At 39.8% G+C, this 18,569-nt stretch overlaps 1 protein-coding gene across 1 annotated transcript; it reads right to left on the reverse strand.

Annotated features, from left to right (window-relative positions):
• Positions 1-472: 472 nt before the first annotated feature.
• Positions 473-6,377, reverse strand: LOC103720094 (protein NRT1/ PTR FAMILY 2.13-like). Its single transcript, XM_008809638.4, has 4 exons — positions 6,050-6,377; positions 5,725-5,942; positions 1,986-2,566; positions 473-1,451 (listed from the first exon to the last, which is right to left on the reverse strand). Exons 1-4 carry the CDS (start codon positions 6,201-6,203, stop codon positions 599-601), a joined length of 1,806 nt encoding a protein of 601 aa, XP_008807860.1. The 5' UTR covers positions 6,204-6,377; the 3' UTR covers positions 473-598.
• Positions 6,378-18,569: the final 12,192 nt, after the last annotated feature.

The following is an 18,569-nucleotide window of genomic DNA, read 5'->3' on the forward strand; positions in this document are numbered from 1 at the left end:
GCAATTAAGGGATTTTAATCTCACCAGGAACTTAGAAGTTTGATTTACCCACTTTTTCTTTTTTGTAATGCCGGTGCGTCATTGTGCCCGACCATAAGCACTGGATGCAACTCCATTTCGTGGTTGGATACTTGCAGCTCCTTCGCAATGCTAAACGCCACCTGGCCATGCAATCCATCCATCATCATCCTCCCGCAACAAGATGTCCTGGGGTGTCACTTTTTCTAAATCATTCTTCGAAAAGAAAACAATCCAGACCTATTCCAATTATTCTCAGATTATACATGAGTTTTACAATTTATTTATAAATTATTTATGACAAATTTCAAAAAATTTTATGTACCACATATTAATGATACCATATTCTGTTGCTAGTGCTGTTTTTTTTTTTTTGCTGTCATATATTACTTTTGCCTCTTTTATACTTATTTTTAAGTAACCGAATTTATAAATATTTTTTATCTAAAATTCATTGTTATTTGAGTTTTTGGAACATTTGATAAAATTTTTAAATTTTGTCCGAATTTAAAATCACTGATATTACAGCCGAATTGTCCCCGAACACCGAATATACCTTCCCCGGTACTCTCCCCTGTGCCTAAGCGGCCGGCCTCTCCTCGCTCTCTTCCTTGGGTTGCACCTCCGGAAGACCCTTGTAACGGTAGAAATGAGCAGCCACCAGGAAATAGAGGGTATTGACGACACCAAAGACGGCTATGAGATAATAGAAGTAGTCGAGCCTGTTGGCGTTGACGTTGTTGTCGTCCTTGAGCCAGGTGGTATACTTCCTGACGGCGACCACGAGGATGGCGCTGAGGTAGCTCCCCCCGGCCAGGCTGCAGTTGAAGAGGGCGCCCGCCATGGTCTGCATGTGCTCGGGGAATTGCCTGTTGTAGAACTCCACCTGCCCCACGGCGTTGAACGCCTCCGCGATGCCCATCAGAACGAGCTGCGGTGCGAGCCATGCGGCGGGCAGCGGCGAAGACCCGTAGAGACCGCCGTGGGCCACGGCCGAGTTCCGCCGCATGCGCTCCACCAGGCCCGCCACCACCATGGACAGCGCGGATATCACGATCCCTGCCCCCTGCCTCTGGAGAACGGTGATCCCGCTCTCCATCCCGGTCAATCTCCTGGCCAGCGGGATGAACACCTGGTCGTAGACGGGAATGAACAGGGTCAGGGCGAGCAAGGCGACGATGGGAACGGAGGCGCTGGGGATCTGGAAGTGCGGGCCGATGTGGCGATCCATCTGTAGGCATTGGAGAACGACGAAGGTCCACTGCTGGGACAATGCCACGAAGCAGGCGAGGCCCGCCGGCCAGATGGGCAGAATGCGGATCAGGCACTTCACTTCTTCTATCTGTTGGACGCTGCATAGCCTCCATGAGCTCGCCGGGGTGCCGTCTTCTTTCCTATCCCCCTCGCATACCACGGCAGCTTTGTTCAAGAAACTGCAAAATTTAGAGAGCAACTTTGTTCAGGAATCTGGTCAGGATCCACAACCAATTTGTTCTGCTTGGGATTTTTATTCTGCTTTTCCCACCAGTCACACCCCAATCCTAGTTTTTCAATCCAACCTTAGTCGAGTTATAATAGGGATCATTAATGTCCCCCTGGTTTCCAAATTCCGCTCAAGTTTACATTAGAGATAGTATTAGTTTCTTATCACTAATAAGACTATATCTTTGTAGCCAGCAACCGTTAGTACCATTGCCTGGCATTTGGCAATTTTCTAGTAGAAGCAAGCTTGTCCAGGGTTCGAACCCGGCCAATATCTAAGAGATTCTCAGACACAGTTAAGTCCTGATATTTGGACCTAAAGGCGCACTGCAGCGTACAGTCCGCATCCGAACACTAACACTAGTCCCCAGCTTCAATTGCGTGGAAAGTAAACGCCCAAGTCCCGAGGCACCGAGATACGAGGCGTCCACTGCCACCGTGCATGCAGTTAAATAAAATTATACCAAATCGGAGCAAACAGTGACCTGAACTGCAGCGTGAGTGGAAGCTTCATCACCCTATGGCTCACCGTCGGCGGGTCGTACAGCATCCTCTCCTGCTCCACCACATCGTCCTTCGCCGGCAGCTCCAGCTTCCGCTTCCTGTACGCCGCCACACACACCTGCGCAACGCCGGAGAACACGCTGCCCTCCGCCGGCACGTACACGTAGAGCCTCATCCCAAGGAAGAACAAGGCGATCGAAACCACCATCAGGCCCGCCGGGATGCCGAACCCCACCGGCCAGCTGACGCTGCTCTGGATGTACACAATTAAGGTCATCGCCAATATGATGGCGGCGGTGGAGGTGCAGTAGTACCAGTTGAAGAAGCTGGCGAGGCCACGCCGGCCGGACTCGGTGGTCATGTCGAACTGGTCCACGCCAAAGGGGAGGTTGCACGGCCGGATGCCGCCGGAGCCGATCGACATGAGGGCCAGCGAGAGCATCAGGATGCCGATCTGGGCTCTTGTTGGGCCCGCGCATTGCCCGGCCTGCTCCGCTTCGGGGCTGCAGCTCGCCGGCCGGAGCTGGGGGATTGCCGCCGTGATGGTCAGCACCACCATTCCCTGTAGTTTTTTTTTTTTTTTGTCCATCATCATTAATATTAGATTAATAAAATTATCCGGCAGCCGTTAAAATCCTCTTTTTAAAATATGTATACATATATATATATATATCCATCGAAATAGACACTATTAACTATTATTAGATTAGGTATAGAGAGGACCCCAGGAGCATGTGATGCATTAAATGCTCCCTGTCAAAAATCCGAAAGTTAAGCAGGCTGGTCGCCCTAAAGTTTCAATTAATACCATTTTAACAATTGAAGGCATGTGAGAGGTTGGAAGCTTTAGCAACACTCCTATCTCTATCTGGAATTAAATGGTTTTGATTAAATGTGGCAGTTGACAAGAGGGAGACCTTGATTTTGAGAGAACATATCCTTGCTCGAGGACTTTAGATTATACAAATACCTATTCCCAAAAGAAAACCAAAAAATACAAGTATATGATATTAATGTCCCTTATGGTCAAACCAGTAAAGGCCACCAAGCTATGCAGATTGGTAATTATCATTCGAGATTGGACTCCACAAAAGATGGTCATGATGTTTAATTTTAATGGGACATTGCTGGATCACCATGTCAGCTAGTAACCAGGCCAAGTTCTTCCAAACTTTTCGAGTTGGGTCTATTTAACCGAAACATTAAATTTGAAGCTGTGGGCCAACTACCATTTCGATTTTCGAATTAGATATCTGATCATACGTTCCAAGGATAACCTCGAGACTTGGTGATATTTTCTTCCCCTCCCACATTTTCTTCACTCCAAACGAGGAGTATAGTCCTAGAAATATTGGACTGGTATTTTAAGACTTTCTTAATCTCCTGCATCCCATCAATCAAAGGATTATGAGGGCTCTTTTAAGTGATTGGGCTGAAAATCCTAATGAAGTCATGGATTGGACTACTCCCCACAGCATTCTGCCCTGCTTGCGGTTCTTTCTTGTTCTTCTCTCTGTGGCCTTCCAATACAATCAGTAAAGTTATAAGATTGTAGGCTATACTAGGGCTATATTCATAAATAGTCAAGAGTAGCTTTGGAGTAGACTAGTCTGCAGCTACTTTTGAATATTTATGAATATAGATTGAGTCTAGCCTATAATTTTATAATTTTACTGGTTGTACTAATCTAATCTAATCCATGAATTTCATAGTTCTTAAAATTTTATAACAATAAACATGGTACCTCTAACAACTTTCGACTTTTGTATCCCTGATATATTTGTGACAACACTTCTTTTTTTATTACCCGCTAAATCAAGGGATTTTTTGAATTATTTTTCAATCTTATCTAAACTGCCGATCATTAGCAATACAATATACCCAAACACGATTTCTATAGATAGCCAATCATTGGCCGTGTAGGGTAGCTCTATTACAAACTCCAAACGCATGAATCCGCCTAACTCTGACGGAAGCTGGGGTTTGGTTGGACCCGTTTTGGAATCTTATTAAACCAGCATGACCACATTAAAGAAGTTTTGCCAATCACGTTTTTTGACGCGGACATTTATATCGCATTCCAAAACTCAATAATAGAAAGCTGGAAATGTATATTATAGTATTACATATCTTCTATAATAATTCAATATTGCACAGCTTAAACGGAACTGGATTATTTTACTATTATGTTCCATCACAAATCATGAAATCACACCTAAGGGGCTCAAGGGACCGCATCATTTGCGCCATGAAGATAGTAAAATTAAATCAAGGCTTCCCGAGTAGAATAGCTAATAGATTGGGGGGCGTAAAAGTAAAATAGACAGCAGGCTTGCGTGCAAGTATAGTGCTGCTTTAAATTATATAAGACAAAAGAATTTAACGTCTATTCTTTAGTTGCTCCTAGACTGGCAGGCCAGTACTCGCGGCAGGACTACACATGCTTATCCTTGCGGTTCAGGGAACTTCTTTGAGGCTTCATTTCCTTCACATGTTTTCCAGCAACTTAACATGCAAAGAAGAGTTTGAACACTATGGATGGTCTGTATTTTTGAATGCAAAAATACAAGTTCAATTTATGGGTCTCCGTAAATGAAAAAGTTTATGGTATAGTTTCTAGCATATTACTTTCTGCACTCTTATTACAATATCTTCAGGCTAACTATCTAACTTTTATAATTAGATTAAGAGTAGTCCCCTAAGTTATATCATGGAGACAAGTTCTTCCTTGCCTATCTTATTCATTACTGTATATGCTTATAATTAGTATGCAAATTTCAAAAACTACCGTGTATTATTCTAATCAAAATCATCTAAGGTACATTTAGCTTAAGCGTAATAGAGTAAACTAAAAAGAAGTATGAGTAATATTATATAATATTGGGGACTAACTTATAAAAATTTGAAAAAAAATAAAAAATTCTAATGGGGTTGAAATCGGATCGAATATGGATCAGATACTAGATACATGTATATCCATTTGACGAATATAGATGTAGATACGAATGTTAATCGAATGCAAAAATTTATATTCATATTTATTTTGAATAAATATGAATGTAATTCAGAAACACGAAATATGAATATTAGTCTGATAATTAAATTTTATAACTATAGAATCAAAAATATTAGTAAAAAGAGATAAAATAAATTATAACGTATTAATATATTATTTATTTTTTAAAAATTTCAATGCTACATAAAATAAAATTAAATATTTTTAGATATTTATATTTTATTTTTTTATAACATATCTGGATATGAATATAAATATTAATTAAATGCTTGAATATTTATTTATATACCAAAAATACTTTGGTCTTGGATCCCAAGCAAATCAACAAGCTCCAGCGAATTAAATGCCGGCCGAACCGTATCATCCACAACTCTCTGGTGCGAAAGAGCGTGACCTACCCCGTGTCCCGATACCCAACAAAAACGTGCAAGTCCTTGATAGCGACAACTAAAACCGTCCCCCTAATCAAACCTAGAATCTCAGATCAACGGCTCACGATCGATTTCTTCCCATCACAGAGTTCCTCGGAACATTGCCGGAGTTGGCGGTGCCGTCGGTTCACTCACACCCCACTTTCTCGCGGCAGACAACAAAAAAAAAAAAAAAGCATACAGAAAGAAGGGGACGGTTAAGCGGCGGGGCGGATGGGTCGTGTCGAAGGAAATAAAAGTTTTGAGAACGCGGAAGAAGAAGAGGCGGCGTACCAAGAGGGAGGCGATGGAGGCATACGCGAGGGTGCGAAATCGGCCCCAGTAGGCGTCGGAGATGAAGGCCCCCAGCAGCGGCGCCGAGTTTACGACCCCACTGTAAACGTTCACCAAATTCGCCGCCGCCACCTTCTTCATGTGGTACTTGCTCACCAGATACACCGTGAAGTTCGCCGTCAGCCCGAACGACGCCACCCTCTCGAACGTCTCATTCCCTATCATCATATAAATCAATTTTTCCCCCCCATTAATTCCATCCATCTACTGAACAACCGATCATGATAACAATGCAAAGAGGAAGAGGTATTAATTGGAAACGAACCGATGATGTACGGCATGCATTTCCAGCCCCCAGGCTTCCTCCTTTCCACCGCCTGGAGATTAGCATCGTCTCCGTCCACCGCCACCACTTCTTTGCGGGCGGAGGGCGAGCATTTCAAAAAGTTGATGAAGAACCCCCACCAAGATTTCTCCATTTCTCCCTGTCCTTGTGGGATCTTGATCTATTTTTCGAGTTCACCCATATCTCGGGGTGAGGTATATATATATAAATAAACAAATGTCATGGAGTTGGAGAATAACAGTGGGCGGCGACAGGGGGGTCTGGGACCATTTATTAGAGAGAGAAGAAGTAGGGTCTGAGCGAGGGCTGGGGAGTGAGTGGGAGAAATGAAACGGATCGGGGTTGTATCTTTCGCGCTAAAGTAAGGATTTTACCTTCCTTCCTGCGAATACACCGTTGGGTCATGTCCGCACAGCTCTCAAAGCGATACGAACTCGTCATTCATCCGCTGCACAGCTCTCAAAGTGCACGGCTGATGATCCAACGGTGGATTCGCGCGAAGGAAGGTGAAGCCTTCTTACGCGCGGGAAAGATACAAGAAGCCGCTGTCCAAATGAAACGCCCCAAAGAGGAGAGACGCGCCACGTGTTGATGGATCTGCAATCATTGGTTCAAGTCATGGGGGTGGCGTTTCGGTCCACCGCCTTTTCCCCACCTGTTCCCGTTTTCTTTTTTTTTATATGACTGTGGACCGGAGAAGTCTATTTCGAAGAAATTTAGCTGGACCAGTCCAACCAAAAATACACACCTGTACACAGGTCAAAAGCCATACAAGGTGGCCCTTTGTGGTTGGACTGGTCTACCACTGGGCTGGTGGTCCGGGTCCAACCAGTAATTTCGCCGGGGAAAAGGGCTCTCGTGCGCACGTTTTTTGTGGCTCCCAGGTCCTTCACGGGAGTGCTGGGAAGAAACGGCCTAACCCTAGTGAGAGTTAAAACCTTCGTTCCTCATCCTCAACTATCCACCGAAAGTTTCCCAAAATATTTAAAGCTGGATATAGAATTAGATTCCAATAATGGCAAACGTAGTTTACATACGGTAGAACATTTTTATTAGGGATGCAGCAGATATGTCCAAAAAATATATAAGAGAGAGAGAGAGAGAGAGAGAGAGAGGTGCAAAATAGCCAGCTCATTAGTACATTGAGTTTTAGGATGCATTTGGATATCTTTACATACTTTTTCTATTTACATTTTGACATCCTTATCACATAGTTAGCGTTGCAGTGTCCGCCAGTCCACATAAGTTATGGGCTAGATTTGCTTTGATACCATTTATAACAATCTAAAACGTCATTAAAAAAGATTAGCCGAAATGTATTATTTGAATTTTTTGATTCTGTATAATTACCTAAGATCTACCCAATGAATAACCAATATAAAACTAAATACATACCTTTCACAGATCTTTACAAAATTACTAAAGTCTTAGAAGTATTTTTATGATAGATTTAAGTCCCAACAAAAAAAAAAAAGTTGATGGGGACATAATTAATAAATACTACATTGATAGTACAACGCTATACGTCTAACGTTCTCATTCAGGGCAAACAAACATAAAATTTATTTTACTACAACCATAAACCCATTGAACTAACTATTAAAAAATGTAGCTGCGGATGTAAGATCTGCAACCACATGCAACCCCCAACCACGTCCTCGCATCCCTTTCTTGATCCCCCGCTACTTGTGAATTGCAATATTACTCCAACTTTTCAGCTGGACAAGCAAAATAGGTTTGATTAATAGATGCATGGATGGTAGTTCCTTAATTTGTTCATCTAGCTGAACTTTCTGCTGCTTAGGTCAGGCTTCTGGCTGCAATTTACTTACTTTATGCTAATAAAATTAGAGTCCAAGGTGATTTGCTTGCAGTCATTTCATGACTTCAAGGAGGAGGGACTTCGGATCGTCCTTATTTGTGGGAAATTTGGAGCTTCTCTACTTCCAAGTCTTCGTTCCAGGCTTCATTCAAGTCTGATTCGCACATTTTACGGGGAGGGAACCGATCAGCTGGCTGAAGGCAGCTTTGCTGCTTCCGTAATTTGGTTGAACCGTTGCACTTATTTCTTTTTTTTTTTTTAGCTTTAGTTGCACTTATTTCTTTTGGATGAGCAAACGACCACATGAAATAATGACACGGCAGCCGTCCTGGCTTTAGACTTTAGAGGACTACGGTGACCCAACAGTGCCCTCACTCGGTGGGCAGATGTGCAGATATTTAACTGCCGAGCGATGGAACATTCACAAAAAAAGAAATAATTTTATTAAAATATTTTTTTAAAAAAATTGATCATGCTTAAATATATAATATCTGAAAAAGTAGTTTTTTATGTTTGGTTGACGATTAAAAAAAAAAAAAAAGGCACATTGGATGATGACTTATGTTTGTTTATGCATCTATTTTTTTAAAAAAAGCTGTATAAAATATTAGTTATGTTCTTAATAAAGAGAAAAACCCTACTGCATTCTAAAAGCTTAAACAGTATTTTCGAAGAAAAAAAAATATCTCAATTCTCGATCAGTAGAAAAGTTCAATTAAATATCAGATATTTTTCTGTTTTTCTGTTTGATCATACTTTTTTCGCTCCTGTTCTAGCAAACCAATTAAATGTGTCGTGATTGCTGGTCGAGATGCCTAAAAGGAAGTCTAGAAGTGCCGATAAAAGAACCCAAGCCACGTCCATGCCGACCAAGTTATATATCTTGAACTGCTTTCCACCTTCCTAAAGGCACAAAGTCCCTTTTGATTATCTGGGTGCTTCTGGTTCTTGTTATTGATCCACGTTACAATATAGCTTCAGGACTTTCCTCCTTTTGTTTTTTTTTTTTTGGTATAATAGCTTGAGGACTTGCGGTGCCCGAAAGCCATCTTGATTTGACATCAATCCATGAGCGAGGCAAGTCCAATCTTGGGGCTTTTCACCTGCATTGCTCTGTCACATTTGCTCTAGAAAAGACGTTCGGGCTTTATTGGGTGCATTCATACTCTGAATCTACCCGCTCTAGCAGCAAAAAAAAAAAAAAATTGAAAAAAGGGAGGAAGAAGAAGGAGGAGGGACGCTGTGGGTACTTACTGGTGGAGGTTGGCCAATTTAGTGACTGAAATAGGTCTTATTAAAAGCAAGTAATTAGAGTCTAATGATGATGGACAACAGGAAAAATTAAAATCTGGAGCTGAACAGAATCGAGCTTCCGGCCACAGACATCAGAGAGTTTCAATTGATAGTATAAAGATATGGTCTGGTTTTTTAAAGTTATGTTCTTAGTTTTATTCTTTGAGAGAAAGGGACTGCATCCACTTCATTTTTAGTGATTCCTAAGAGTTGTTCTGGTACACACGCTACCTCTTCTAATCAATGCACTATATTGGTGTCCCTCTCAAAGTTTGTTTGGTTTTGAATTAATTAGGCTTAGGGAAAGACAATGATGCTTGCCTATGGGATAATAGTCTAGAGGGTTAATTGGACTGAGGTTCTTTAAGGTTGAGTCTCCGGAAACTCTGCTGCTACTTGGAATTAAAGCTTGATAGATTAATGTTAATCACATTCTAAGTCTAATTTTAAGTTGAGTTAGACAAGATTTTTTTTTCTTAGAACTTAATTTGAACAGCTCAGTTCACATATCAGAACCAAATCAAATATGACTACAGTTGGTTGATAATTGAAATTCCAGGCCTACCCTAAACAAATTTAATGCATGATGTATATATATATTATTACACTACGTTCACATAAGTTGCTAGATCAAGCACTTAATTACCAACCTCCTGACCAAGAAAAGGAAGGGATATTTGTTTTCCAAGTTAGATTTCGGGAAAACCTCCAGCAAACTCAAATGGCACTTCATTCTGACCTCTTCATAGCGGAGAGGATTTGGTGCAAAATGGATTACCTCTTCATTGTTATCAATCCTTTTTACCTGTTTATGATGTCCCTATTTCACCTCCCTTCATGGCTTTGGGCATTTCCTGACAGACACTGGAAAAATTCTTTTACGGTGTGGTAGAATAAGTTAATTGGCAGATAGTTTGCAAGGATTAAAAACAAAGAAGGTGAAGTCGGAATTTTAACCTCCTAGATTACCGCTGCTCACTAAAAGGACATGGAGGTAATTACAAAGTAATAACGGACGACCATAGACAGCTCGAGCAGGCTCGGCTTGACATCAATTGGGATAACTCGTATCCTTTTAGCATATATACATCCAAAATGATCAAAAAATAACACATTTTTCAAATACATGGTCACGAGCCATATGGACAATTTTCAGACACTCGTTCCCGCTGATTGGTACTCTCCTTGCAGGATCACGGCTCAAGAGGTGCCCAACAAATTAGTGGTCCAATCGAGCTAAAGAGGAATATGTTTGTCTACAGGAAAAGAGCACAGTGATGGGCACCCGTCTTCACGAGCTCACAACAGTTGAAAAGATTCTGAAGTGAGTTCACCAACAAGCACAATGCTCCAAGAATATAATGCAACCCCACTTAGTTATTCATGCTACGTGCATGGTGTTATTTTACGGAGACACGTCGGTGATCCGTAAATTTAACGGATGCATTTGGATCCTCTCCAGTTCCTGCATCAATCATGCAACAATCGATTACCTTTTCCATACAATGGGCATCATTATGCCGTCCAATGAACCATGACAAGAAAAATTAATAAGCAGGGCCCATCACGTACATATATCTATCTTCTCCATTTACCTATCATTGTCATTTTGACCAATGGCTGGTTAGTGACTGAACCTGACCTCCCTCACGCCAAGAATTTTGTCCATCGGACATTGAATTGCCGGCGACTCAGCCTGAAGTCATTATCGAAGCCAGGACAAGACTAGTGCCCATCATATGACAATAAAAGGTGAAGCCCGGTCCATCCGTAGCGTGCGGAGATGGTGGATTGGGGATGGCGACGGGCGAGAGAAGGATGGCACAAAAATACGGTCAACAGAGCAATATATATGTATATATATATATATATATATATATATATATATATATATATATATATATATATATGTATATATATATGTATATATGTATCTATATATATATGTATCTATATATGTATATATATATATATGTATATATATATGTATATATATATATGTATATATATATGTATATATATATATGTATATATATATATATATATATGTATATATATATATATATTGATTAAAGTTTTTGAAGAACAGAAACAAAAAAAATATATTTTTATATAAATAAGATTTTTATATTTTATGAAAAAATTATTTAGGATAAAAATATTTAATTTTTACCAGCTGAAAATTAGGATAAGTTTTTTTCTAAAAATATTCTTAGCTTTTGAAATAGAATGGAGCAAGTTTTTTTCATTAGTAAGAATATAATATGTATTGGACATAATTTTGTTTAGAAAGATAAATGTTTAACCAAATATAAATTATTATATAATATTTTTTTTATGATTTAGTAAATATCTAAAGACTATTTTTTTAGGTATTATATATTTATAAATTATTTTTATAAAAAATATTTGAATAAAAAAAAGTATGGACCAAATGAGTTTGCATAATAAACGTCTGCGTTTCCAAAAACAGAAAAGAAGCGAGCAATATGAATTCAGACTCGTGATGTGGTTGACCATACACCAAAAGGGAGGAAGATACCAAATATAGGTTGCATCAACGGTGATTACCCAAATCTTATCCTTTTGATAGGGACCTGGGAACCACCGGACACGAATGTGGACGGGCACCCGTATTTTTTGCGGCTAGGCAAATCCTTGACGCCTACCTTTGACGATTGGGTGCTTGTTCACACCCTTGAATAAATTATTTAATTGTTCGTGCCACCAAATTAAAAAAAAAAAAAAAATTTATTAAGAAAACACTAAGATACTGCCAACCTGGGGATCATAGTCGTTAGGTTGGTTCTTGGTTCTATATCAGCAACAAAATTTACTTTGGATGGCTTAGAGTTACTTGTCTTATTGGTATGCTTAATCAAGAGAAAGGAGTATTTGATATATGCCTAGGATCTTAGCTGTTACAATTTTTTTACCATATATCTGGGAAATATACTTCTGTTTAAGTATATGGTATGTTTTTGTTTTTTTGTTGCTTTTTTCTTTCTTGGTTGCATGCCAGAAGGTGAATACGTAGGAGTATATGTGTAAAAGAAAATTGGGCGAATGTCATCAGCAAGCCATAGAACCCAAATCACACCCTGACAAACTCTGAGACCGCCCCAACCAAAGCTGCATTCTCCGTCACCTATTTTCATTCGACGTTCCGGGGCGCCCGATTCGATCGACGAATGCCCCCACCTCAGTGTTCGGCCACGAAAAAAGGGTATCGCCCTCCGATCTGCCATCTTCCATTCATCTGGATCTGAAAAAGTCAACCAGAACTCGTCTGATCGAGCTCTCCTCCTCCAACCGTTGTCCTTCCCCATCCCTCAAAGATCGGATCATTCTCCTCTGCCTCCTGATGATGGTCGACTAGTGGAAAAATCGAGTGTTCCTATTTTCCTCCTTCATCCACTGGACCCAGGACTTATGTCTCCAGAATACCTCCTGCTGCCTCAAGAGGGGTGATGCGTGGCGAGCTTCTGCCACAGGACACTCATGTCGGCCTCTGGCAGCCCACCTAAATAGTCCTCCCTCCTCTGGAGCTCTGCAATGGACACCTCCACATCCTCTAACCTCCTGAAGATATCCCCTACTACCTCACGGTTCCACCTTCAAAGTCTGCATTTGATAAGCTCTAGCCTGCATGAAACCTTCTGCATGGCATCACCCCGCACCAGTATCGCCCAGGCCTCCCGAACAATGTTCCAAGATTAGAGGTACGACAACAACATCTTCTCAAAGCGGCATGGGGGGTGATGGCTAGAGCAAACGGCTATAGAAATCAAGAGAGGGCAATAATCAGAGGCAATCCGGGCTAGATGACGCACCTGGTAGGCTGAAAAACGTTGAATCTAGCATGGTGATGCAACAGCCCTATCAATCCTCTCTCAAACCCTGGCAGGGCAAGCACATTCACTTTTCTCAAAAAAGAAAAAGCGAAGTTTATTTTTCTCAACAATACCAGAGTTTATACTTTTTGTCTACAACTAATAATATTTTTCTTGCTATTTTTTTCTCATGAATTTTCTAATATGATGTATTGAACAACCTAGTGCCTGTGCTTTTCATATTATTGTTTTTTTTTTTTTAGTTATCATCTATGTTGTTACCTCCACAGCCTTCTCGAAATGAAATACAACTCGAACACTTTACCTTTCACCAAAGAAAGAAAAACGAGCAGCGTACACAAAATTGAGATAACCTTACTTATCACATAGACGATACTTGTAGTAACAAATGGCACTAGCCCCCTTCCTTGTTATCCGTGGAGACTCGAGAGTCTGGCATGCTCGCCGGAACCTGCTGCTTAGTGGTGGTTGATGTCGAGCTTGGCTCGGTTTGGCTATGCTTCAAGATAGAGCATCCTCTATCTTAATGCCCTTAGGGCTCAAGCCTTTTTCATCTCCAGTCTCTAGCCTCCTTCCGGTTGCTGCCTGACTTGCCGACATGGTGGACAGTCTCTTTGCACGGCTAGGAAACCAACCAAGCCCACTCACATCCTGACGTCTTGTCTTCATGGTTTGAGATTGAGTGCCTTATCTTCCTAACCAGTCTCTCACTAGGTTACATCCCCTTCCTACTCAACTTGCTGTTTTGCTGGCCATGCCTCATTGCTCCGTTGGCATCCCCTTCTCCGGTCTCCCTAATGCCATCTCCACCATTCAATTTTTTGCACAACGACTCACCTGCTATTTGATCTTCATCTAGCCTCAATGGCTCAAGTTATCAACTGCCTTTGCTATGTATTCCTACATAGATTAGAAACTTAGCCCTGATCTTTTTGTCAACCACTTAGATTGGATCAAATTTGGTACACTGTGGATTGCTAGCTGACTAAACTCAAACTGAGATTCTATCTCCTCTCTCTCTTTCTCTCTCTAGATAGGCTCAAGGATCTTAGTGTAAGCCTTGCTTTTCTTGTTTCTCAGATCTAAGTTGACCCAAAAGCCCTAAACTGCCTCGATACTCGAGCAGTAGACCGGCCCATTACTTCAGCCCCAACTAGATTTTTTGAAATTTGGCCACTATTGATCTTCACTTGACCAATTGATTCTCTTTACTCGGACTGACCTGGGCAGTTAGGCACTGTCACCTGACCGAACTGATTTGGGGGCATGAAGTCATTCTCTAATAGTGTTTAATTTTAATTTCGCTCAACTTCTGGAATGATGATGAAATTAATAATATTAAAATAGGTACACCTGATCAGTCTAACTGAAGTGAAATTTTTTAAGCGAAAAGATGTAAATAACCTAATGCTTCAAAGTGTATTTTCTAAATTTTTGATAAAATAATAATTAGTTAAATTTGATTATAATATCTATTTTATACTTAATTAAATAGGTCAGGCATGTTAATATTATGATAGAAAATATTTTTAAAATATATAATGTGCTATATTACGAAGTTTAAAAAATATGACTGGACAGATTATGAAAAATTTATTTTATATGCATATATTCTCAGCACGGCTATAACCTGGCCCTACCAGTGAGATTATTTATGGACTTTGTCGATTTATAATATGAGAAACTGGTTTCGACACCGTACTGCCGGTGATTAGAATAGTAGTATTTAGACATCGTACTACTGAATTAATAATAGTGGTATTTGACATTTATGCATTTTGACCCATGCCACTCAATTACGTAGCCATAGCCTGATGTTGGATTTCTAATATCAATTTATGAAAATAATAATAAATTTCAAAAAAGAAATATGCATTATTCGAGAAATGATTTATTTTTCGATCAATATTTTGTGCTTTAACTAATTATTTAGCATGCTTTGACTTCACTTTGGGATACTATGTTACTTGTTGGACTAGTGTAGCTCATTATTATGTTTTTTCTATTTTTTAAATCTATATGTATGATTGCTCGGGACTTGAGGGTGCTCTAATTCTGAAGATACTTTCAATTATTGGCATCTTAGTGAGACTGGTTAGAATATTTTATTTGATTTATATTAATAGTTAATATATGTTGATTTATGTCACTTTGGAACTAATGTAAGAATTATTTGAATAAATTATTAATTAAATAAATTTTTAGAAACTATTATTGCTTTGATATGATCTATAGTCTCACATGCTTGTATAGTCCACCATACAGGTATGCGGCGTTTATTACGTTTTGGGTTCAGAGCGTGACAATGCTAAACCAAACATAAACTACTACGTAATATATCAGTTTTTCCATGACCGACCAAACATCCAAAAACCACCTTCTCAAGTATCATATATCCACATATCAACTTTTTTTTAAAAAAAATATTTCAATGAAAAAAAAAATTCATGGACCAAATGAGTTCATAGTATTTGACTTAGTATTTGGCTTCAACCAGCGTCAATATATGGTCAACAGATGCATATGTGTGTGTGAGTGAGATTAAAGTTTTTAAAGAAGAGAAATAAGAAAATATTTTTTTAAAAAATAATATTTTTATACTTTATGAAAAAATTTATTTAGGATAAAAAATTTAATTTCCACCAGCTAAAAATTAGAATAATTTCTTTTCTAAAAATATTCTTAATTTTTCAAATAGAATGGAGAAAGTCTTTTTCATTATTACGAATATAATATGTATTTGATTTCTAAAAAAGTAGAAGCTCAACTAAATATAAACTATTATATAATATATTATTTTTTTATGACTGGCCAAATATTCAAAAACTACTTTCTCAATCATCATATATCTACGAATTATTTTTTTAAAAAATATTCTAATAAAAAAATTTATGGACCAAATGAGCACTACAACAAAATAGACTTTTTTCGACTCTTTTCCGCCGATGCTATAAAAAAGCATCGGCAAATTTCGAAGTAGTGCTGAAATTGGTAGACACTTTTTTTATAACGTCGGGTGAAATTCAATTAGACGATGCTTTAAAGCACGTCCGAGGGAAAAAAAAAAGGCAATAAAGCCAACCCCCTCCCTTTTTCCTCCCTGAACCCCCTGCCTTTTTCTCTCTCTCTCTCTCTCGCATGCGGGGAACAAACCCTAACCCTTTCACCCAGCCGCCATCATCCTAGCCCACCCCATCCCCCCTCCTTCCTCCCCGATCCAACTTGGCTACCTCTCTCCCCCCAAACCCCCCACTGAGCTTTGGATCCTCCTCCTCCTCCGAGCTTTGAGGACGACCCCGCGCCGTCGAGAAAGGTGTTCTACCCCTCCATGCTGAGGATACAGCGGTGGCGGCGGGCGGGCTATGGTTCGACGAGATTAGCAGCCATGGATGCAGGCAAATGGAGGCCAAGTTCGTGAGTTTCAAGGCTCCTGTCCATCTTGTAAGTTTCATCTCCCCCTCACCTCTCCATCCACCTTTGCAGCCCATCTCCCTCCAAGAACTCCTCCTCTCACCCTCCCCTCATCGGAGGCACAAGCCGCAGCTCGTGGCAGGGGAGAAATTGGATCAGGCCGTGGCCCATCGCAAGAAAGGAAAGAGCAGGGCTGCTACTTCCGCTGCATCCTCAAGGAACGTTTGAAGGGCTCGGAGGCGGCTGGAGAAGGAGATTGTGAGAGAGGAGAGGGAGTTGGGTCCTTCGGAAGACGACGCGGAAGGGCAAGAAAGTGGAAGCAGAGCTGGCCAAAGGTTACCCACAAGGAGAGGCTGAGTTTGTTCTGATTCTTTAATTTTTCCTTCTAGTTCTTGAGTTTTGATCATAAGTGGGTATGCATCAAGACATAAAATCTAAAGCTCGCAGATGCATTCATCGATCAAATGATTTATGGGTTGTTAAACGATAGAAATTTTGTATTCCGCTAATGTAGATATGGATGTCCCTCTTCCCTCTTGCCCTAAATCATGGAAAATAATTTTTTAAAAAAGATTTAAGGCTAAAGCCGACGCTTATAAGCGTCGGTTTTGAGGCTTTTAGCGACACTTTTAAGCATCGCTAAAAACCGACCTTTTACAATGCTTTTCAAAAGCGCCAGGAAAAACTTTTTCCACTCAGGTATCGTGGACGCTTCGGCATGCTTTGTATAGTGAACGCTTTGCGTACCGTTGATGCAACCTATATTTGGTATCTTCCTCCCTTTGGCTCTAAAGCTGATAGGTATGGTCAACCACATCTTATCCTTTTGATAGGGCCCTGCGAACCACGGGATACCAAAGTGGACAAGCACCCGTATCTTTTGCGGCTAGGCAAATCCTCGACACCTAGCTTTGAAGATTGGGTGCTTGTTCACACCCTTGAATAAATTATTTAATTGTTCGTGCCACCAAATAAAAAATAAAAAATAAAATTTATTAAGAAAATACTAATATACGGCCAACCCACGTATCATAGCCGTTCAGTTGGTTCTTGGTTCTTCATCAGCAACAAAATTAACTTTGGACGGCTTAGAGTTACTTGCCTTATCAGTATGCTGTATGCTTAATCAAGAGAAAGGAGTATTTGATATATGGCTAGGATCTTAGTTGTTACAATTTTTTTACCATATATCTGGTAAATATACTTCTGTTAAAGTATACAGTATGCTCTTGTTTTTTTCGTTCCTTTTTTTCTTTCTTGGTTGCGTGCCTGAAGGTGAATATGTAGGAGTATATGTGTAAAAGAAAATTGGGCGAATGTCATGAGCTAGCTGCTATTGTGAGATAGGCTCTGTTTTTTGAAGCAAAACAGTAACTGAGATCATCATGAACTTAATTACTTGATGAGTATCTTTTAAGTAACAAGGAGGGAATAGCTCATTAGCCCCTATTATAGATGGTGAAACTGGGCACACGGGCATCAGCAAGTTTAAACAAAGTTTGAACTCCATCCACATGGTGGGAGAGATCATATAAGCAGTGAGGTTGGTAGGTTAAAAACAGTATATTATAAAACATTGAGTTTAGATGGGAGGACCTCAATGTAGGTATTCACACAGTATATTTTTCTAAGGAAATACTCGGACCTGCCATGTCCATGAACTGGTTAGGACAAAATCTCGCCAACCCCACATCCATTTAGATACGCACACATATTCAAGGAAGGGCCATATATATATATGTGCATATTAAATAGCCTAGACTTCATCATCTATGCCCATTTAACAATGATTTCTAGCTGTACCTAATTAATAAGAAAGCTTGTTTTCTTAAAAAAAAATAAAGACATGTATTAAAGCAGCACTAATGCTACATATATCACAGATGATAGCAGCGTTCGTTTTCTCAAAAAAAAAAAAAGAAAAAAGCTAAGTTCATTTTTCTCATAATAATACCAGAGTTTGTACTTTTTGTCTGAAACTAGTAATATTTGTCTTGCTATTTTTTTTTCTCGTGAATTTTTAATAGGATGTATTGGACAACCTAGTGCCTGTGCTTTTCATATTATTGTTAATTTTTCTTCTTTAGTTACCATCTATGTTGTTACCTCCACAACCTTC

Source organism: Phoenix dactylifera, chromosome 16, assembly GCF_009389715.1.
Source record: "Phoenix dactylifera cultivar Barhee BC4 chromosome 16, palm_55x_up_171113_PBpolish2nd_filt_p, whole genome shotgun sequence".
NCBI lineage: Eukaryota > Viridiplantae > Streptophyta > Magnoliopsida > Arecales > Arecaceae > Phoenix > Phoenix dactylifera.

Excerpts from the sequence above, each read along its gene's own strand:
- LOC103720094 (XM_008809638.4), bottom strand. The coding sequence starts at position 6,203 with ATGGAGAAATCTTGGTGGGGGTTCTTCATCAACTTTTTGAAATGCTCG. Across the intron at positions 5,943-6,049 it reads ATGCATGCCGTACATCATCG|GGAATGAGACGTTCGAGAGG; the intron begins GTTCGTTTCCAA and ends ATATGATGATAG. Across the intron at positions 2,567-5,724 it reads CCTCCATCGCCTCCCTCTTG|GGAATGGTGGTGCTGACCAT; the intron begins GTACGCCGCCTC and ends AAAAAACTACAG.